At 39.5% G+C, this 14,236-nt stretch overlaps 1 protein-coding gene across 5 annotated transcripts in view; it reads right to left on the reverse strand.

The window, feature by feature from the left end:
• The window catches only part of akap13 (A-kinase anchoring protein 13), a 135,020-nt gene that overhangs the window by 45,795 nt on the left and 74,989 nt on the right, over positions 1–14,236 (reverse strand). For all 5 annotated transcript variants that reach the window (XM_032559928.1, XM_032559927.1, XM_032559925.1 and 2 more), the window contains exons 11-12: positions 6,620–6,765; positions 601–977 (exon numbers count right to left, since the gene is read on the reverse strand). In XM_032559928.1, the coding sequence (XP_032415819.1) occupies positions 601–977; positions 6,620–6,765 (523 nt within the window). The remainder of the gene's footprint in view (positions 1–600; positions 978–6,619; positions 6,766–14,236) is intronic.

Raw genomic sequence — 14,236 nt, forward strand, 5'->3', positions numbered from 1 at the left:
ATCCTAACCGACCTGAAACAAGAAAAGTTTGGTCTGATTTGAGGTCAGACAGTGAGAGAATAAAAATGTGTTACTTTTTATTCTGTGTATGTAAACACCGGGTTTCAACTGTATGTATGTGTCTCTCTGTGTAAACTGCTTCCTGGTGAATGGCAACACAGCCAGTCGAAGCAAAGGCATTATTAAACTAAAAAGTGTGCCAAGGAGATGACATGAGCAAACTTTAATAATGACAACCTTTGATTCTGGAGGCATCAGGTCTAGTGACACCTGCTGACTGAAACTCAGTAACACCAACAGGTTGGTAAAATGATTGGGAATGCGCCAATAAATTGGCAAGACACTGGACTTGTCCAATTTTTCCTGAATTGGCCCTGAACTGTGATCGGGAATTTCAATACTAAACATTTCTTCAATCTCCTTCGATTGACAAATATGAGATTACGTAATTTATGTAAATAAAATGTCACAATTTATGTAACAAAATCAGAACGAGTCAAAATCCCAATCAGGATGACAGACCTCTTTGAAAACAGGAAACCGGTCAGAACGGAATAATAGGTGAGTCTATAATCAAAATGAGTTCCTTCCAGTTCTCACCTCCTCTGGTTCATCTCTGATTCTCCTCCGTTGTTCTTCCCTGGACCCCAGCTGTGGCGGCGAAGCGGCGACAGAGAGCGCTTGCTGTTCCTGAAGAGACCGGAACGGCGCGGCACCTCACTCACTCTGTCTTTTGCTTCTTCTTCAGCGTCCCCTGCTCCTCCTGGTCCTCCTCCAGCAGCAGCAGCAGAACTGTCCTGGCCTTCAGCGTTGGTAGCCTCAGACTGGATGCCCTCCTCTGGGCTCCAGCTGCCGCTCAGGCCCTGGCTGCCCTCCGGACTGGAGCTGGACGGGCCGACGCTGGCGGTGTCGTCTGTGGAGGAGCAAGAGACGGAGACCTCGCTGGTGCTGTCTCCTCCCGTCACCGGCTCGTCGTTCTGCAGACATCCAAAAAGGGAAAGACAGCTGTTAGCGTCAAACATCCTTGCCTCTTTCACACCAGACCTGTTTAGTCCACTTTAGTCCAACTCTAGTTGGTTTGTCAGGAAAGTCCAGTGCGTTTGGGGAGGTGCGAATGCCCAATCGAACTCTGATGTGAACCAAAAAAAGCAAACTCTGATCTGTCTAAAAACCTCGGTCTCAGTTTGGGTTGATGTAAATTCTGGTGCGTTTCAAATGCATATGTGAATTCCAAGTGGAGACCGCTCCGAAAGCCAACTACAACGCAAGGCATTCTGGGTAAATATTATCAAGACGTACAAGCAAGTCCAGAGCTAGTCGGAGAAATGGCTTGTGGTCTTTTACCAAAGACAAGAGAAGAAATCCTACAACTGCTCAAATCTGATGCTACTCCATTATTGTTCATATTTTGTGAAAAAGGAAGTGGAGCTCACTGTCGTCTTCTGAGATGTTTGTGTCATTTCCTTCAGTGGTTCTTGGTGCAGCGCCACCACAATCATTAGTTCATTTGACACAATGAAGTGTGAAAGCGAACCGCACCAAATGAATAACGGAGCAAAAGTTGCGATTTTGAACCGAGTCTACCAGACTGTCAGGGGTGAAAACACACTTTAAAAAACCAACCAAAGTAAGAAAATGCACCTGAAAGTGAGCAGTTTGCTTGTGTAAATTTCATTTCAAGCAACAATTAAACTGATAAGTGCGGTGCGATAAAGTATTCAGCCCCCTTTTTCTCTGAGTGCAAACAGGAGTTGCCTGACGACTTAATAGAGACCATCTGCGTGGCACATACAATTCCAGTGAAATATGTTTATGTGTGGTTGTAATGTGACAAGAGGTGTGAATACTTTTACAAGCCAGTGTATGGGGTTTTGAGATCCTGTGCAGAAACTAAAAATAGACATGAAAATTGTGAAGTATACTCATGTTGGAAAGATTAAAGAAATAGACAAAACCAATACATCAACCGTTTATATTTTTATTATACCCATGTTTAATTGGTTTTATAGAAATGTCTGAACCAACAGTTTGGCTCACGAGGCCATTGTGCTTTGAGTTTATATCTAGGAAATTGCCGAGTTTTAGAATCTCTGCTCTAAAGCACCAAGGAAGTACTTCCAAACACCTAAATTTGTGTTCCTTGAAAAGCACTGGATTTCAAGGATCAGCTGGCCTTCTTTCAGCCAGCTGATCAGCAGTACACAGCAAAGTAAACTGCAGCCACTCCAGATAACTCTCATTAAAAGCACTTTAAACCATTTGCAAGCACGGATGGGAAATTCTTCCAGTTGTGAAACAGCTGATTTACCTCGATACTGCTTACAGGCCTCTGTGTAATTGAGATAGCCTTCAAGGTGAGCTGTAACACACCCTAGCGTGAGAACCGCTAAGCCCGTGTGTGGGTGCTTTATTTATCCTCAAAGCTGACACCTTCTGCTGAGAGCTAACAATGTGTTGATTGTAAAATCTCTACAGAGGACACCCGTACTGCACAAATTTGTCTTTGACAATTTTCCTTTTGAGTTACGTTGATGGTGACGAACTCTTCGAAATAGAATAAAGCTGTCGGTACAAAACAGAGGAAAACAAATCTTTTTCTTTCTGGCTCAAGAACAGTGACGCATCGATGAAGGAATATTTAAAACCAACACACACACAAAAAAACGCACAGATTATCATGCAGGAAACAATAAAATGAAGCAAAATGGAATAATAAAACATATGCGCATCAAATCACTGCTAATCACCTGGGCTATCACATTATATATACATCAGCATTTCTTCGCTGAAGCATGTTATGAATTTAGAGAAGGCTGGAGGAGCAATTTAACCCACAGGAATGGAGCGTAATGAGGACCAAATGGCAAGGCTTAAGCGTAACGAGCAACAGCCACTTTATAACAACACTGACATTATAACAAACACCATTAGATGATGGGGGGGAAAGAAAGGAAAAAAAACAAAGCTTTCACAGATGTTGCTCAAGATACACACACACACCCCCACACACACAGACACTGTCAAAGTCACAAGACTGCTGCAGCCAGGAAAGAAACCGTGTTGTGTACACTCCCTAATGAAGACACTGCAGAAAGTTTTGAGCTGCAATCGGGTGGGAACGCGCTCCTGGGCCGACACTCACAGGTTCTTTTGGAGCTAATTCGTAGGTGTGAGCTTTAACTCGGTCTATTGTGCTGCCAGCTGCGGTGTTAGCGCTAATATAGAGCCGCTTCTGTTGGGAGGGTTGGGAAAAGAAAGATCCGCTTTATGCCACAGAAGCAACTTCCTTTGGGAAGCGAGGGAACGTCTGGGTTTGTTGCACGTGGGGCGCAGCGAGAGCTACGGCTTTTGGAGTTGGGGAGGAAAAGGAAGAGGAGGATTCGGATAGGATTAAGCATTTTTTACATTTCAGGCTTTCCTGGTTTTCTCATGCCCTCATGCACAACAATTAATGTTACGCTTCCTTTCCACAAGGGCACATGATGCACGCTGCGCTAACGTGTTAATGAGATCCATGCCATGGCCTTTAGAGTTATGAAACAGTCCTCTTTTTTTATCCCTTTTCTAGCGCAGCTTGCTAAAGAAAAGGCATTTTCTCTTCAGAGGGAAGCAAAGGCGCTAATCCTCCTCTTTCAGAACTTAGCTTCTGCAGCCTTTGTTTGAAACCAAAGCCGGCGAGCCTCGCAGCACATTTCGCCCATCACTCACTCCCTGCCGTGTCCCGACCCTTCGGCATCCCAGGCCAAACACCGGCAGGCCGCTGATAAGCGCCATGCGGACTTCATCGTTCCATCACAACGAGCTCGACGCCGAGAGAGGGAGAGAAAGATGCTCGGTTGATGTCTCGGGTCTGAGCCTCGGGGCGCTGAACGCAGATAGAGAGAAACAGAGTTTGTGTTGTACATTTGAAGATATTCCCTATAGGTGCAGCTGCAGAGGCAAACAAAAATATATTCCTGCCGTTCGACATGAGCGAACCTGATGTTTGGAGTGCAGCCAGCAAAGGGTAAAACCTCTGCTGCCAAATCAAACCGGATTCCCTCTCATTTTGAAACGTACAGGGCATGGGAGAAGTTCTCTTTTCTTTCTTTTCCACATCTTGTCAAAACCACGAACTCAAATATTTCATTTGGATTTGATGTGATACTCCAACACAAGGTGGCTCAAGTGGAAGGAAAATAATTCGGATCTGAAAAGTGTGGAATGCTGATGGGATTCAACTTTCTATATTTTCACTTCGGATGTCATATAGATATTGCAGCTTTGAGAATTGGCCGATAACGATATTAAGCCGATGCGATATCAACATGAATAATGCATAACTTTATTACATATTTTGTAGTGTGGAATAGGCCTGTCGCGATAAACAATAAATCAATTAATCGCACGGTAAATGAAAGTTATTGACCTCATTTTAATTTATCGTCTTTATAATTTCTTCCTGCCTTTTTCTCTTTCTACTGATGACACTGAATGTTTGAACTGTTTGGGATTCCCCTCTGTGCTTTCCCCTCAGAAAGCAAGGAGGGGAATCCGTGCTTTCTGATTGGCTGCCTGTCACATTCAACAGGCTGCGTTCTGGATCCCAGTCAGGAAAAACCCCACTCGCTGCAGTGATAAACTGACCAAGACAATCCAACATGTTGAATATGCCTAATTTAGATGGGAGCGGCCACGACGTTCTACCGACTGGACCCGATCAGTCATAATACACTACAGGATGATCGGTTACAATTATCGTAAGCTACAATCTTAGTTGGTCGTGTAGTGTAAACTGGGCTTAAGGTAGGAGTGAACTATTGCATCAGGTAGTTGGATACATGCCCATCTTCTCTATTTAAATCTAATTATTACTGAAGGGCAATATAGTATACAGACTTCATCATCTGCACTCTTTTGGTTGAATGCAGTATTTATTTCCACTTTGATTTTATGTTGTTTAGTTTTTATTCAAGTGCATTTCTTGTTCATGGAGAATCCATTTTATTTTTGTTTTTGGTTGTTTTTTTTATTTTGTTTACCAGTTCAAGCGTTAAGTGTCCTTTTGAAAAAAAATGTTGTATCTATTTTTGGCAGGATATGTCGGATTATTATGTCATTAACATTACATTAGTTTAAAATGGTCTTCAAACAATATTATCGTTTAACGCAATAATTTTTGAGACACTTAATCGCTCAGCAAAATTTGGTATCGTGACAGGCCAGTGTGGAATGCAGGAAAGGCCTGATCAAGTCATATTACTCAAACAGAAAACAACAAAAAGTAAGAGAACAACTGACCCATTTATTATTAACCAGTTGGTCTGCTTACAGCATACAAGCGCTGCTGGATAGAAATGCTGGGGCGGACTAAATGCTCGAGTGCAGTGCTTATATCTGCATGCTTATATCAGACATTTTAGATGCAGATTGAGACCTGTTTTCTGGCTGATATCAGATCAGTATTAGATATCAATTTCAATATAGGATCGGAACTGAACCTGTCGCAATAAGCAATAAATCAATTAATCGCATGATAAATTAAAACAAGCTTAATCATCACCATTTACATGATTTGTCTTTGTTTGTTTTTTTTACCAAAACTGGTAGCAATGGTTACCCGACTTTTAGAGCAAAGTCTGGTGCTTTGGTCTCAACTTGTCCTTTTTTGAAGGACAATTTTGTTAACAGAAATGCCATAATCCATTTTATTTGTTATTTCTGTTGCCAGTTCTAGTGCTAAATGTTTGTTAGAATTTGAGAATGTCTTCTTGCATTATTATGTCACTACCATTATAATACCGGAAGATGGTGTCAAAACAATAACAAGATTTATTGCAATAAATTCAACAAAAAGTTATTGCGACAGGCCTAATATACATTTAAAAAACTCCAATTTAACTGACTTCAGAAGTGAACTTATTGAAGAATAATAATAATATTATTATAATTATAATATTATAATGTTCAATTATAATAATAATAATTGAACATTATTATTATTATTGAATAATAATAATGCACGATGTATCGAAATATCAGTATCAGCCACTTTTAACATATTGGTGTCCGTCCAATGAGTAAAACTGGGCCTATATCAACAATAGCTTCATTTCTACCTTGTTTCAGTCAGTGTATGTGTTTCTAGAAGGGGAAGGAATTGGTCATGTGATTTTTTGCTAAGTCATGTGACAGTAACAGTGAGGTGTTTATGGCAATATTATTTTTCAACATCAATATCGGACCAAAATTTCAGATAGGTGAAAATAGAATCAAATATCTTTGTATCAGTATGAATCCAGCTGTTTTGCGAAAGACCTCAGAAGTTTATTAGGGAACATGAGTGAAGAAACACCATGAGGACCTTGGAAGTTTAGAGAAGGGATGGGTTATAAAACAGAAAAATGTTCAATTCATTATTCAAAAACAGAGTGCGGCACAGCTCCAGATTAGTCTGTCTAATAAAATCCGATTAAAACACATTGAAGTTTATGGTTATAACATGAAAAAAATGCTTTTTTGGGGGTCATTTTTCAGTAACACTTTAATGCAACGCTTCAGCACAATATTTATTTCACATATTCCACTTACTGAAGAAAAAAAATGCTGTTTTCCATAACCCCGATTTAATTTTACAGACCTTTCTGAAGATGCTGTCATATCCTGGCTCTGCATTCAGGAGGCTTTCGATGTCGCTGCCAGAGTCTCTGTGAATGGACGAGGGGCAGCTGGTGGAACTGCTGGTTCTGCGGGGTAAACTGGGGAACGCCGAAGACGTTGAGGATTCTGAAAAGCACAGCAATATCTAGTTTGAACACCTCGTGGGATGGAAATGAAAAGACAGAAATGCTGTGTGGTGAATAGTTTCCTGAAGGGATCATAAAAAAAAACACAGAAGCAACAAAAAAATGCAAATTTTGGCAATGGAGGAGGAAAATCTCTGACAAAACCAGAAAAGGATTTTCTCAGCCTTCAGCAGTTAAACTGAAACTCTCAGTGCTGTCAAAACAATGTTTTTTGTTGTTGTTGTTTCTACAGTGTAAGCAGTGAAGACACTTCTAGCAAGCTGAGGTGGTGAGAAAAGCCTTAGGGATCGATGGCTAAGCGTCCTAAATGAAGCTGTCTGTGCTGCACCGCTAACAACCTTCGCTTGTGCTCCTTAAAAGCTCCGAGGTCAAAAACTAGAAGCAAAATCCAAGTCAGGAAAAATGACAACACTCTGAAAAACAGAGCAACAGCAGAACACTTGTTGAACTTCCTGTAGCGTTTTTTTTAAACGCTTTTAGGTTAGAAAAAGTCATGCAATTTAGAAATGTTCACGACGACAGTCACTACTTCAATTAAATTCAGCACATTAAACAGTTTCAAATCACTCCCCCCCCCCAAACTTCAAACCCGCCGCTTAATAATTACATTCAGCTCCACTCATTAAGCTACAGTGGCCTTAAACCAACACGGCTTTTTAACAGTAGCCCACAGTGAGCCTTTTTTTTTTTCTAAAGGCTTACACCCACCATTACTCCTAACCCCTTATTGAACCACAAATAAGCATGTCTAGAAGTCGGCACACAATTCACAGCTCCTACAGCACCAAGACCTTGGAGTAGTGGACGGGGAGTGTGTTTGCATGGTTTTCTGTACATGTAGGGACATGTACTGATAGTATCCCAGGCCAAACTGGAAGAGGAAGCTTGATACACCAGCAGGCTTTCTTTAGCCAGCAGCCAGGAACAGCTGGATGAGGTCATCCACCCAGTTTGTTGTTTTTGCGATATTCCAGATGCCTATTTGGAGCTAAAGATGTGGAAGTTTGTCTCACGAGAACATTTTGAATTCAATGGACTCATAGCACAAGAGGAAGTAGCTTTTTTTTATTATTATTATTTATTTATTTTAAAAAGTGTCTGTGTGATCATCCTTCAAAATGTGGAAGTAGCTTAAAGCCACTAAGCAGATTTTTTATTCATTTAATTCAGCCGAACTCACTTTATTGCCTTTGGAACATGTCATGTTAAACTATTTTTGATGTTTTAAGCAAAATGATCATCTTGACAGTCTACTTTCTGTAAAATAGACTTCTGTGCACAGATCCCTGTGGTGACATCACAAAAGGCAGCTTCTTCAAAAGGTGTTTTTATTTGTGTTCTGTATGGCAAAATGTGAGTGTCGCATTCATATCAGAAAAGAATAATAATCAGAAGCACTCTAGGAAGAGAATTAGGACGGGGATGGGAGTTGAATGTCTCAATCTACCACCACCTCTTGTGATATCGGCAAATATGAGCATTTTGTTCATTCTGCATGTTCTCATTTTATTTTGTGCAACTGAAATCCATGCGTCACTACCCATTGTTATTGTTAGCCTCCACTTGTTTATTACACAAGTGAATTGCATCTTTAAAGCTGCAGTACATACATTTTTAAAAATCTATGTTTTTACATATTTGTTAAAATTGGCATTGTGCTGTGACAACGATGGTTGTTTCTAGTACCAACTAGAAACAACCAATCAGAGCTAGGAGGTGGGTCTTAGCACTGTCAATCTCTTTGCATGCACCAGCTCATTTGGTCCCCCTCCACCTCAACACTGTCGTGAATGCTAGGCTACTTAGCATAGCCACTGACGATAGTGGATAAACAATTTTCCTGTAATGACAAGTTGTTTCTCTACCACTAGCACATTGAACAGCGATTACACGAGGTTGATTGACAGCGCTAAGACCCTTCTCCTGGCTCTTACTGTTTTTGGTCGGGAGAACTGTGTAATATTAGCTCAGGGACGAGGTGGAGGAGATAAATCTTTTCACAGATTATCAATGTCAGTTTACACTTTCACAACAAAAAAATTTTTTTTTCTTTTTTTTTTTTTATAAAAGTTACATACTGCAGCTTCAAACCGTCAAGATTCAGAGCTGAAAACACAGCCAGCTGCTGTAACATCTTTGCTAGGAAGGAAAGTAAGACACAAAAACAAGAAACATTGAATAGCAATGTCTAAAATATTCTATAAATAACTGTATACTCTCATGAATGCTTAAATTTGCACACTGGCAGATTGACAAGTAGCGCCTACATAAGCCTAAACATTCAGGCTTGACTGGAGTGAGGTTAGGGTAAAGAGGAAAGGAGAGGTCAATGTTGTCTTTAACATCCCACTACAGACCAAAACACAAACTGCTCAGTTATCAGACACATTTTTCATCAATATTTGGTTAAAACATACTATTAAACAGACCAGTTGTTAATAACATGTATTACTTTTACAGCAGGTGGTCTTGATTTCATCTTGTTTCCAGTTCTACTCTTAAGTAACAATCTTATTTCTTTTAGATCATGAGAAGTCCTACTCTGACCTTTAATTCCATGTTGGCATATGATTTTTTTTTCTTTTCTACTGAGCAGCGTGTGTTTGAAAACCTTTCTGGCCTTTATCCGGTAAAAGCTGGTGGGTACGCCAGAGCACACAGCGTGTTTGCTACAGACTCCACCAACTCACACCTGTTCACCAAAACTAGCAGAGGACTGTGAGCTCTGACAGCCGTCTTCCTCCCGCTGCTCTAAACAGAGTCCACCACAACACACACACACACACACGCAGCAAAGAAAGGACAGAGAGAACAGGTGGAGAACGCTCTGATGCGTCTGTGGGTGGTGGAGGTTGCTGCTGAATGTGAAGCTGCTCACACACCTGTGAGCACTGCATTAAATCAATATGGAGTAATAGAAACGTGAAGTCTTTTACTGAACTGTTGTGTGTAGGCATGTCCAACTTTTAAATGGTGACAGTTGCACACTTAAAAACTAAGGTTAGCAGGGATTTAGTCAATGCCTTTGCTAAAGTCTGTCAATCTAAATAAAAATACCAATAATTTAACATTCAGTAAGTCAATAAGCAGTAGGATTAAATGTTGCTTTTGTGTTTTGGATCATATCAGGTTTATGTGTAAACACGATGAAACCGTTGGTAGTTTTTTTTTTTTTAATCAAGATTTTCATTTCGTAAGCATTCTGTACAAATCAATGCAAGTATTCAGATCTGACAGATGTTAAGGAGTTTTTAGTTAATTTTGAGAAGTTATGCTAATTAAAAAATTGCAAATAGAGGTGGATGATATGGACTTAGAATTTTATCATGATATTTTGTGGTACTATTGCGATAGAGATAAAAATAATGATGAAAAACTAATTATTACATATTTTTTTGGTAACACTTTATTGGACGGGTTGTGAATAAGACTGTCATGACACTGTCATAAACATGAGGAAGTCTTCATGAATATTTATGACTGTTGTCAAAGTGCCATTTAGTAAATCATGACACTTTTAATGCAAAGTTGCATTATTCAAAATGTTATGACAACTTGACATTAACCAAGAAATCATGATCTGACATAAATTTGTTATAAAAGTGTTACTGATTAAACTTTAAAAATGATGTAGCTTTATGTTATTAAAGCTAAAGTGGCTAGATAAAAATAAAATAAAATCAGATAAAATCACAAGCTGTGGATTCATTTTTATTTTTTCTCTCTGCCAGCCTACATTTTCTTGTCTTTTTGTTGTTGTTGTTTTGTTTTTTTTTGCCGTTAGTGAAACATCCTGCTGAATGTACAAGGGGCTGTGTTCTGCAGCTATGTGTGTTTTATGCACATCTAAATCCGAGTCAGCATGTTGAATAAAAAAAAGGTGAAAAGTCGAGAAGCCGCCGGATGTTTCTGTGGAAGCTTGGAGCAAAACAGATCCAAATGAGTTAGCAATCTCCTTGCTGCTCCCTACAGAATTTGCTATATTATACAAGCATATAAAGGCTGCATTACATTTGCCAGTGAATAAAGCAACATGAGCAAAAAAAACACAACTGTTTCAGAGTTTTGATAAATAAAAAAGATGTAAACGTGATCAAATTGTTTTTATTGAACAGAAAAAAAGAGCAGGAAATTTAGCAACTGCTGTTTTTGCTGATTAATCAGGGGTGCCCGATTAATCGATACCAACATCGGTATCGGACCTTTTAGTCATTTTTTTTAACATATCGGTATCGGCCCGTTGACCGCTGGAGAAAGGCACCAGTTCCTCTTGCAACACCCACTAGCGATAAGCGTGTATGATAATGGATGAGATGGATGAATGGTAAATACTGGTTCATAACAGCAATATTATTGAATATTGATATCGCTAAGTCTTTTCATAATGAGTCTTCCCTACTGGTAATGTTAGAATATCTATAACATTAATTCTTCATTTAAATTTTTTACATGTAAATGCTACATTTAGTGGTAGTTTTAAGATTAAGACTAATCTCTGGTCAGACACATGTCAGAACATCAAAACTTCTTAAGCCAGCTGTCTGACAATGCACAGCAACAGGTGAGGGAGGGGCAGCTTTGTTCACTATATCACTTTCTTACGGCATTCCATTAAAAATCTTTTAAACTGTGAATATTTTAGGAGTTTTGAGACCATAACTTTTAAAATTCTTGGTTGACCTTAATATCAGTAATCACAAATTTAACATTAATCTATGTTAAACTAAAGGGTTGATGTGTTTGTGGTCTGCAATGCTTCGTTTTTACTTTGACACCCAGCATCTCCACTCCTGCATGACTAACATTGCTGAATAAAACTGAGCTGAACAGGACACAGCCTCGCCCAGAAAAGAAGGAATATCATGGAACATCCCAATCAGCGACGCAACACAATGACTCAGTGTAGACCAGGAAACCGCAACACAACCTGGCAGGCTCCCAGCCTCGGTTGCTCCGGCAAAGAAAAGAGCCAGTAATAAAGTGTCAGGGGAGACGCTGCTCCGCGTTCACTCCTACACCACAAACACGACCTGTCCTACACAGAAGTGAAAAAAACTTTGGCTGTTTGTTCACCGTTTCTCCGACTCTCTGTTTGTGGAATTGCGTCTGTGAATGTCAAGGCAGTTCTTCACCATTGTAATTAGGTTTTCAACAAACTTCATTAGTTGCTCAGAAGTCCACTTTCTGTCACGAGAGTTGAAACGAGTACTGAGAAAATCTGAATTCGTTGGACATTTCATTACCATTTCACACAACGGCCCAAATTATTCATACCCCGGCAGTGGTAGACTTAAATCTGTGTTATTCAACCAATATTTTTTCAAACAATGAAAGAGATGATCCAACCCCACGCCTTTTCTCACATTGTGTCCTGAAGTTTATTCCTGTGCTGGACAATATTTAGTCTCAGAGAAACAGTGTTCAGCAGCACCAGATTTCAGGTGATTTGTTTCTTCTGGGTTACAACTGATGAGTTATTATTATTATTATTGGTTTATTGGTTTGGAAAGGATACTAGAAATAGGAAGACTACATATGCTATGAATTAATGAATGGAAAAGGGGCATGATTATATAAGTTAAACTTCATCACACTCCTTTTCAGACTTACGGTCACCGAATAAGTGGTGTATTTACATGTATTTGAGCATGTAAATTTGAGTAAGGTATTGTATTTACACTTAGAAACATGAAAGTCTTTATTATTATTATGTTTGTTGGTGATATGTCTGTCTAAAATAAATTATCATCATAAAAAAAAGAATAATTTTTCATCCTCAGTCATATTAGAGAAGCTGATTGCATTAAATGTTTCATTGCAGTAGCCTAAACACCAATAATCAAAACAAAAGCATGTTAAAATTAGAATACGCTTTGCTAGCTGTGACTGAGCTCAGGTGTTCTCAGGAGGATTGCTGTTGTATTTAACACACTGCTGCATGGATCTGGACTGGTTGTGATTAACTGCTGACTGGAGCAGAACATTAAATACAGCAAGGTCATGATCAGCAGGTAAGGAAAACGAAACAGTCAGCGTTGCTGAGCTCCTGTGCATAACAGTTCATAGAAGGCGAGGGTTTCCTGCATGCAGGATAGAGTTATGTCAAATACTAGAAACAGATTTAAGGATAAGGAAACTAGGCATTTAGAAGGATTTCTACACTGGTGCTCTCTACAATGGGCTTTTTAGGTATTGGGATTTTTCAACTGGACATCTAGAAAGCACAGTACTCAAGGAAATAATGAGAACAAGATGGGTGTGCTCCGGAGGAATTCAGAAAAATTCTGCCTTATAAAACATTTTCTAGTAAACCGGCAAAGATGAACCGATTCTTCTGGCCATTTATGAATCACCAGGGGAGACGGCGATATCCCACAGAGTTCAGTCAATCAAGCTTATTTGCGTAGCACATTTGAGGAACAAGGCAGTTCAAAGGCAGCTCACATCATGAAGACACATACTGTCAACAATTGAGAAACCAGTGAAAAAACATTACATTTAAACTCACAACTCTCATAGTTGTGAGTTAAAAAAAAAAAAAAAAGGAAGAAGGCAGCAACGCAGGAAGACGGAAGATATTGTGTGAAATTGACGTCAGGATTTACGGACACCATACTTTTAAAAAACAATTACGGCAGACGAAGTGATCCGGTTTCTAGGCTACACAAATGCTTCGAGATGTTCTTGCCCTTCTTAGGGAAATGATTCCCGAGTCTTGTTTATGTTTGTAAGTACTGCGGTTGGAGAGTCACCCAAAGCGTACGTCATCACTGCATCACTCCTCTGAAGGCGTACCTCTGCTGATTTGTAAACAAGTCAGACAATGCAGGCCCGACTTCTGACAACCTCGATTGGCATATGATTGCAGTATAAAAGGTACCAACTGACTTTAATACCTCTAACTGCATTGTTGTGTTCACAAAACGCATCAAGATGGCAGAAAGGCGCCTTAATCACACCCATAAGTGTTTTGTAAAAGCCATTCTGCACAACATTACGCCAGACAGTAGGATTTCATTTGTAACTATATATAATTTAAGCTGCCATTTGGAGACAGTACCTCAGTCGACACTCATATTTGCCAGCTACAATGTGAAATTAAAGAGATAACATTTGCAGAGATCTTGTTTGTGTAAGAAATCCTTTTTTGAGATGCTGTTGCTTTAAGGATGTGAGAGAAATATGTCTTTAGTGACAAATTTTGTGGGCAAGGCCAGGAGAACAATGAATATATGGTATGTATATCACGACTGTTTCCATCTGCCAGACTATCAATGTTCATTTGTTCAAAACAATTAATTAAATTCATGGTTCCATAAATCACACGTGGAACTTCTCCTATAATCATTGCTGTGCCCAAATCTTTGCCAGCATTTGATAAATGGGGCGCAGTGTGAATTTGTTTCAGAGTTAAAATAAATAAGTAAATCTAACATCTAAACCTTAATCTT

This window comes from Xiphophorus hellerii, chromosome 4 (genome assembly GCF_003331165.1).
Source record: "Xiphophorus hellerii strain 12219 chromosome 4, Xiphophorus_hellerii-4.1, whole genome shotgun sequence".
NCBI classification, from domain to species: domain Eukaryota; kingdom Metazoa; phylum Chordata; class Actinopteri; order Cyprinodontiformes; family Poeciliidae; genus Xiphophorus; species Xiphophorus hellerii.